We start from the raw sequence: 8,495 nt of genomic DNA, 5'->3' as shown, positions 1-8,495 counted from the left end.
AGGCTTTTTAGTTCCTCTTTACTTTCTGCCATAAGGGTGGTGTCATCTGCATATCTGAGGTTATTGAGATTTCTCCCGGCAATCTTGATTCCAGCTTATGCTTCTTCCAGCCCAGCATTTCTCATGATGTACTCTGCATATAAGTTAAATAAGCAGGGTGACAATATACAGCCTTGAGGTACTCCTTTTCCTATTTGGAACCAGTCTGTTGTTCCATGTCCAGTTCTAACTGTTGCTTCCTGACCTGCATACAGATTTCTCAAGAGGCAGGTCAGGTGGTCTGGTATTCCCATCTCTTTCAGAATTTTCCACAGTTTATTGTGATCCACACAGTCAAAGGCTTTGGCATAGTCAATAAAGCAGAAATAGATGTTTTTCTTAAACTCTCTTGCTTTTTCCATGATCCAGCGGATGTTGGCAATTTGGTGTCTGGTTCCTCTGCCTTTTCTAAAACCAGCTTGAACATCAGTAAGTTCACAGTTCACATATTGCTGAAGCCTGGCTTGGAGAATTTTGAGCATTACTTTACTAGCGTATGAGATGAGTGCAATTGTGGGGTAGTTTGAGCATGGGGTCGCAAAGAGTCGGACACGACTGAGCAACTGAACCGAACTGAACTGAACTTGAGCATTCTTTGGCATTGCCTTTCTTTGGGATTGGAATAAAAACTGACCTTTTCCAGTCCTGTGGCCACTGCTGAGTTTTCCAAATTTGCTGGCATATTGAGTGCAGCACTTTCACAGCATCATCTTTCAGGATTTGAAATAGCTCAACTGGAATTCCATCACCTCCACTAACTTTGTTCGTAGTGATGCTTTCTAAGGCCCACTTGACTTCACATTCCAGGATGTCTGGCTCTAGGTCAGTGATCACACCATCGTGATTATCTGGGTCGTGAAGATCTTTTTTGTACAGTTCTTCTGTGTATTCTTGCCACCGCTTAATATCTTCTGCTTCTGTTAGGTTCATACCATTTCTGTCCTTTATCGAGCCAATCTTTGCATGAAATGGTCCCTTGGCATCTCTAATTTTCTTGAAGAGATCTCTAGTCTTTCCCACTCTGTTGTTTTCCTCTATTTCTTTGCATTGATCACTGAGGAGGGCTTTCTTATCTCTTCTTGCAACATAAGGGATCTTCGATCTTCATGGTGACGTGCAGGATCTTAAGTTTTGGTATGTGGGATCTAGTTCCCCAACCAGGGCCCGAACCCCGGCCTCCCCAGCATTGGGAGCACATTCTTAGCCACTGGACCACCAGGGAAGTCCCATTGCTGTTATTTTTAAAAACTATCTTGGCTCTTCTAGATTCTCTGCCCTTGTATGTCAGTTTGAAAATTGGTTTGTCCGTTTCTCCAAAAAAGCCTAACTGAACTTTTTTAGAAGAATCACTTTGCAGTTTAGTTTGAGGAGGAGGTTTAACAATATTTAGTCTTATATTTCACGAGCATTTTTTGTTTGTTTATTTATTTATGTTGCCTTTAATTTTGTCAGCAATGTTTTGTTGTTTTCGGTGTAGAAGTCAAGATCATTCCTAGGTATTTATGTTTGAATGTTATTTTGAGTAACATGTAAAACTTCTCTTGTTCTAAATTCTTTGTTGCTGGCATGTGTAAGTACAGTTGACCTGTATCCTGTGACCTTGCTGAACCCACACGAGTTCTGGTAGCTTCTCCATAAACTCTTCAGGTTGGCCCATGCACTGAATTGTGTGGCATCCCTCCATGAGGAGGATGGTTTTGCTTTTTCCTTCCTGGCCTTTGTGCTGTTGGTCGTTTTTTCCTGCCGTGTGAACGCTGTCCGGGCCCTGTGGTAGAAGGCTGGAGGCCCCAGTCCTTCCCTGCCGTTGGGGTGTGGATGCCCTCCCAAGAAAAGCAGATGTGCTGGAGAAGTGCTCGCCAGAGGTAGTGGTCTCTGCTCCGAAGGCCCGTGGAGAGAGACTGATGACATGGGGACAGTGACTTGGGTTCCCTTGGGTCTGAGGGAGCTGGCACTGCCCAGCCAGCCTTGGGGACTGTGGGTGGGTCTCGCAAAGAGGGGAGCCAGACCCCTCATGTGGGAGCGCTGGCCGCCCAGTGGCTAGGGCCAGTGTGTGTGTCAGAGGGTCCCTGGGGCGGGTGGGCACGCACAGTGAGAGAACTGCCCCTCCCTGCTTTCCAACCCTTGGCCTCCTTGGGCCCCCCTGGCAGAGCCCACAGCAGCGAAGGGACAGCAGCTCCTCCAGCCCTCCCCGCCCCTCCATCAGGTGGAGGGTGGCTCTTTCCAGTCCTGTTTGATGAAAGTTTTTATTGTGAATGGAAACTGATTTCATCACCTGTGTCTTCTGCATGTGTTGAGACAATTGTATGATTTTTTTTTTCTCCTTTATTCTCTCAGTGATGTGAATTACAGTGACTAGTTATAGAGTGTTAAACAACTTTCCATTCCTGGGATAAACTCCATTGGAATAAGATGTGTTGCTGACTTCGGCTTGCTAACATTTCTAGAGGAGTTTTGTGTTTGCGTTTTTGAGGGATGCCGGGTTAACAGCTGCATCTTTACAAGGCTTTGTCCTCTGGTTTTGGTCGTATGGCAGCGTTGGCCTCCCCAAGCTGGAGAGGGTCCGCATCACCACTTCTGCAGTGGTTGGCAGAACTCGCCGGCGCAGCTCTGTGGGCTGGGAGTCTCTTTCTGGGAGAAAGTCACATCGCTTTCTGTGCTAGGTGTCGCGCTCTTCAGGTGTTTGGCTTCTTGTGTCGGTTTTGGTAATTTGCATCTTTTAAGGAATTTGTTCACTTCTCCTAAATTGTTGAGTTTATTGACATGCCATTTTTCGCGGTATCCCTTATTTTCCTTTTATTCCCTGTAAGCTCTGTCATGATGACTCTTCTTTCACAATTTTTCTCCAGATTGTATCAGGATCCAGTCAGGGTTCCACCTTGGGATCAGCAGATTCCCCCTCCATCTCTTTTTCCCCCACTGCAATATTTTTTGTTTTCATTTTTTGTGGGGGTGATCTCAGTCCCTGTCCAGGCATTGGATCCTGGCCCTCAACAGTTAAGGCACCGAGTCCTAGCCGCTGGGCCACCAGAGAAGTCCGGCGGTTGAAGAAACCCTGTTATTTGTCTTGGGATTAGTTCATTCTTCAAATAATCGTTCCCTTTTATTTCTGGTGGATGCATTGCTTTTCAGACTCTCTGATTTAAGCTGATTGGTGTCCTAGACCCTGTAACACGTTAAATCCATTGAGCTCCCAATGGCCAGCGTTGTTTAAACGCGAAGCAACATGAAACTTGTGTAATTCGTAAGGACAGCATCCTCCTAAGACCATGTCTTTACATTGTTTGTTTTGAAGTCACTCCCCCCTTCAATCTTTCACATTTTGAGTTGAGTAGCCAGAATGTTTTGTTTTTGTATTTGCAGAGTCAACAGTGTTTAAGAACAGCATTGAGAGTACAAGATAGAGCACTAATACTAGTTTCCTTTGCGTTTCAGATGGGTCTGTGAAGAAATCCCGGATCTCAAGCTTGCTATGGAGAATTACGTTTTAATTGACTACGATACCAAAAGGTAAGCGGAGTTGTGCCGGGGCTGCGTCTCCACCGGGGACGGGCTCCTTGTGTGTGGACACAGGCTAAATTTAGACCTTCCTCGACACTGCAGGCTGATGGGAAGTTTCCTTTTAGACTTGGCCATAGCCAGCACGGAGTTATTTTGGTAGGAAATGTTTATCAAATATTGGCAGAGGCTGTCGGAGTGAGGACATAATTGGAAAGTGGGATCGACGTGTGTAAAGCTGGAGTTGCTCTCTCCACGGCAGCGACTGCTGTCGCTGGCCTAGCATCTCAAGCCTCGGCCCCCAGCTCCAGCCAGGTCTCATATAGTTTTGGCTGCTCCCTGCAGTTTCCTCAGGCACATCCTGGATCTCCTAGAAAAGTCCTGTGGGTGGGGAAGGGCGAGGCTGGGTCTGGAATGCCTGCCTGGAATTCCTTTTTGTTTTTCTTTGAGAGACTCTCCTGCCTCTTTCAGCTCTTGGCAGGCTCGCTTTGATCGCTCACAGACTGTGGGCCTAGGTGACTGCTCTTGACAGAGAAGGTGGCCCCAAGGCGCCTGCAGGCCCCCGCGCAGGCTGAGTGGTCTCACTCCTGTGTCTGGAGGACTTGCCGGACTCAGTCAGCCCTAGTCCCTTCCCCTCACTGCCCACCTCCTCCCGGTCCGATAATTGGCACAGGTGGCCGTTACGGGTTCAGGTGGCTGGGTGCATGCGTCGGCCCTGACTCCAGGGTGCAGGTGCCTGTGGACGCTAACCTTGAACGTCGGTCTTGAGATCCACACGGTTCACATTTCCTGGTCGTCAAGGGCCGAGTGCCTGGCTCAAGCAGTGGAGTGTTGAGAGGTGCTTCTGCTCCAAGGTGCTTGCGCAGAGAGGGGGAGTATCGAACCTCCTAAGCAGACTGAAAGGATTCCGGGTTGGGAGAGGGCAGGCGCAGTCTGGTGGCGACTTGCCACCCCCCGCAACCCAAGTGACCTCAGAGTCCTGCCCAGAGCAGGGGTCTGTGAGGGCAGGGCTGGCACAGCGGGGCCCAGGTGCCAGGTTCCTCTGAGCCTCCATGTGTGTGCATTCTCCCAGGAGAAGGTATGCCAGGGTGTAGTCAGGGGCTCTGATGGGGACATGGAAACTGGAGCACAAGGAAGGAATCTGGGAACTAGTGCGTGTTTTCTCCCTGAGGACAGCCAGATCAGAGTGTTGGCACTTGCCCTGGCTGCCCACTACTGGCCTGTGTTCCCAGGGTCCCTTTTGGGCTGGCATTGGGCTGGACTCCTCCCTGAGCATACAGTTAGCTCCTCCAGAATGGGTTTCCCACCTCATCGTGTCAGCCTGCTCCCGGCATATTAGAGCTGTGTGTCCCCTCGCTGTCTGTGTGGGGTTTCACTGGCCTCGCCCACGTCTGCTGTTTCCCGTTATCGAGGTCTCTGGCTTTTCAGCTTCTGCTGCTATTCTCAGATTGACGTGCCATGTGGTTACAGGTCCGTTTAGATCCCTTTGCTTCTGTTAGAAAAGGAAGTGCACTTAAGCTCTTGGGGTCCATCCAGGGTCCAGGGTCGAGGGGTCTTGATGCAGGTTGAAAGAGGCTGTGGGTGGGTGCCCCCCCTCCATGTCTCTGCATACATCTCAGGGGTCCCTGGGCTCTTGGTGCTCACTGGGGAGCAGCTATCTTGCTGCCCAGCATGTGGGTGGCGTTAGGAGACACACCCCAAGTGACCGCCCCCTCCTCCGTGCAGCACAGATGCCGGGGTAGACCCCTCGTGCGGTGAGCATTGAGCCGCTCAGTGCGGGTACTGACAAACATGGATGCCCCAGATACCCTCTGGGAGAACCCGGGTTGGGGGTTTCCATTGAACACTACCCCCTGATGTGGGGAGAAGCCGAGTTGACGACTCCCTCGCTGGATCTCTGACGCGGACGCTTGTATCTGGGCGAGTGTCAGCAGTTCACACTGTTAGGTAAATGGAAGCCACACCAGCAGGAAGGCGGGTGTTGACCTCTGTCTGCAGGGTTGGGGTGTTGATTATCGTCCCCTCCCACCCAACTAGCAGAGCCGGGAGTCCTCCCTGCCTGCAGTGGCCCTTGGCACCCAGCTGTCCCCCAGCCCTGGGGCAGCGGGACTTCCTGCATCTACAGGTAGGGGTGAGGCCAGTCTTGGTCTGCCTGCCTTGTTCTGTGAACAGCTGTGATGCTCATTCCTCACCCGAGCCCTCAGGGCACAGTGAACTGAGGCTCCCTCCCCATGGCCTCTGCCCCCTCCCCTGAGGCCTGGTGGCTTGTTCTGAGCCCAGCGGTGACCAGTGCCTTCCCTTGTTTGTTTTAGCTTTGAGAGTATGCAGAGGCTCTGTGACAAGTACAACCGGGCCATCGACAGCATCCACCAGCTGGTAGGTGGCCTTCACCCTCACCTCGGACCTGTCTCATCATCTTGGCCCCCCGAGCTGTGGTTCAGGCCCCCTCCTTGCCCATCAAGTCATGGTGTGGGGTCTGCAGTGTCCCAGGGTGTGGACCCTATGGCCCGGGGCTGGAACTGTGTTGATGCAGATGGCTGGGACTGAGCTGGCCACGTTGCCTGCCAGGCGATCCCAGCCCTTGTGGATGCCCTGGGAGCCGTGCTGAGCCAGCCAGCGACAGGGAACCTTCCTGGGGCTTCTCCTCCATGGGTGCTCTGGGCGCCAGGACAGACCAGCTTGTGGGGAGAGCAGTGCCAGGGAGCTTGCTCTGCCCAGGTCCCAGCTGCATGTGCATGCATGCACACCCCCACACATCTGTACATGCACACACTCCATCTACACACATGCACGTAGGTTCACACCACTGGCACACACACTCAGGCTCACACACGCTCCTGCGCACTCGTGTCCCCACTGGGGTGGGGCAGCGGGCTGGGTGGTGTGGCCCTGCAAACTGTGTGTGTGCCCTTTCGCAGTGGAAGGGCACCACACAGCCCATGAAGCTGAACACACGGCCATCCACGGGGCTCCTGCGGCACATCCTGCAGCAGGTCTACAACCACTCAGTGACCGACCCTGAGAAGCTCAACAACTACGAGCCCTTCTCCCCAGAGGTGTATGGGGAGACCTCCTTCGACCTGGTCGCCCAGATGATCGATGAGATCAAGATGACCGAAGATGACCTGTTCGTGGACCTGGGCAGTGGTAGGTGGGGGCTCTTCCCCCCTGCCCCTTTCCCTGCTCCTTGTGCTTGCAGGATGGCCTCCTCATGAGGAGAGGTTCCAGGGGCTGGGGCCTGGCGGGCGCCCGTGGGTGTGCCATGTTGCCTGAATGAAGAAGCCATGGGCCACATTGTCCTGGTGGGACTGTGCAGGTGACAGGCTGCCCAAGGGGCTCCCTGGCCTGTGGTTGGGCTGCTCTGTCAGGAACCCCAAGCACAGCACTCTGGGGTCGCCACTGCTCCCAGTAACCTACTCACAGACCCCAAGGTCCCGTCCCATATGGCGTGGCCTCCACACTTGAGAAGGGCCCTGCAGATGGACAAAGGTGGCTTCTCTGGTGGCATTGTCATTGGCTTAAACTCTGAAGTGTACAATTCATATTCTAATAAGCGTACACACGGTTGAAGGTTATTTCTAGAAAAGACCGTGTGTCAGAAGGCTTATGATTTCTGAAAACTGCCGGCCTCCTCAGACCCCAGGTCCCCTAGCTTCTCCTGTCCCCCGGGAGGGACCCCATGTTCTCTCCCTGTTTACCCTATGTTTCCAAATAGAGGCTTGTTTCCATCATTGGACTCTGTTCTGTTCAAAATGGGAAAACTTGGGGCTCCTGACACTTTATTTAAAGTGCATGTGGCCTGAGTTCAAGCAGGAACAGTTTCAGAAGCCTCCTTTGTCTGTGAGCTGAGTGTCCATAAATCCTGCCGTGTCCTGCGGGCGTGTGCCGTGTGGGGTCTCCCGCCACCACTCTGGGCCGCTCCTGACTCAGGTGGACGGCGGAACATGGTTCATTGGTTGGGGGGGGCTTCCTCCCAGGGGTCACTGTGCCTCAAAAAGGCGTGTCTGCGTGTGCACAGTGAATGCCCCGTGGGGCCGTGGACCATGGCAGGTCCCAGTTGGGTGGCCATAGAGCATCTTCTTTGTGATGAAATGGAGCACGGCTGGGTTGGGGGTAGCAGCGGTGCTCAGCCCATGGCCTGGGGCATTTGAACACATTCTGTGACCCCAAAGGACACTCGGGGACTTTCGCCAAGAGGCCATGGCCTCTGCCTAATGATCTTGTCGTCATGGCCCCAGCGGCTGGGTGTGTCCTGCTGTGCGTCTGACCCCCCGTCTCTCCCCCTGAAGGAGTGGGCCAGGTTGTGCTGCAGGTTGCCGCGGCCACCAACTGCAAACATCACTACGGTGTAGAGAAAGCTGACATCCCAGCCAAGTACGCGGAGGTGAGTGGCCCTGGGCCCTGGACGCAGCCACATCTGTGTCACTTTTGTTTCCAGCCTTGGTGTGCAGCGACCTGCAGGATAGGGGGCAGTCTGTGCTGGGGTTGAGGGAAGGTCAGGGAGGGGGTCCTTGCTTCATGTGTCCCTGAAAGACTTGCGGCCGTGTCCCCTGGTTCCCCTGGCGCTGGGGCTCAGCTGGCATCACCCTTGTGCCAGTATCTGCCGGGGGTTGGGGTAGGGGAGGCAGCAAGGTCTGAGGAGTGCGCGTCTCAGTGGTGGTGTCGCCATGGGAAACCGTTTAGAGTTTGTGGTTTGCACGCCTGCCCACTATGGTTCCCTGCGGTCAGGCTCCTTTGCCGAGAATCCTGGAGCGGGGCGGGCATGGGGAGGACAGGGGCGCCCTCCTGGCCACCGGGTCCCTGACGGGCTGTCTGGTTTGGCTCTTTGCAGACCATGGACCGAGAGTTCAGGAAGTGGATGAAATGGTATGGAAAAAAGCATGCAGAATACACAGTGAGTGCCATCGCTCCATGCCCCCTCCCCGGCTAAGGGTGCAGCCCCGCCCTCTGCGCCGCCTCCC

At 53.5% G+C, this 8,495-nt stretch overlaps 1 protein-coding gene across 1 annotated transcript in view; it reads left to right on the top strand.

Moving 5' to 3' along the window:
- The window catches only part of DOT1L (DOT1-like histone H3K79 methyltransferase), a 51,443-nt gene that overhangs the window by 13,850 nt on the left and 29,098 nt on the right, over positions 1-8,495 (top strand). The window contains exons 3-7 of the mRNA XM_010828426.1: positions 3,472-3,546; positions 5,847-5,910; positions 6,453-6,681; positions 7,824-7,918; positions 8,366-8,428. Of these exons, the coding sequence (XP_010826728.1) occupies positions 3,472-3,546; positions 5,847-5,910; positions 6,453-6,681; positions 7,824-7,918; positions 8,366-8,428 (526 nt within the window). The remainder of the gene's footprint in view (positions 1-3,471; positions 3,547-5,846; positions 5,911-6,452; positions 6,682-7,823; positions 7,919-8,365; positions 8,429-8,495) is intronic.

Source organism: Bison bison, unplaced genomic scaffold, assembly GCF_000754665.1.
Source record: "Bison bison bison isolate TAMUID 2011002044 unplaced genomic scaffold, Bison_UMD1.0 scf7180017864492, whole genome shotgun sequence".
NCBI lineage: Eukaryota > Metazoa > Chordata > Mammalia > Artiodactyla > Bovidae > Bison > Bison bison.
Note: the sequence above shows the minus strand (reverse complement) of the source record. Positions and strands in the feature narration are given on the sequence as shown.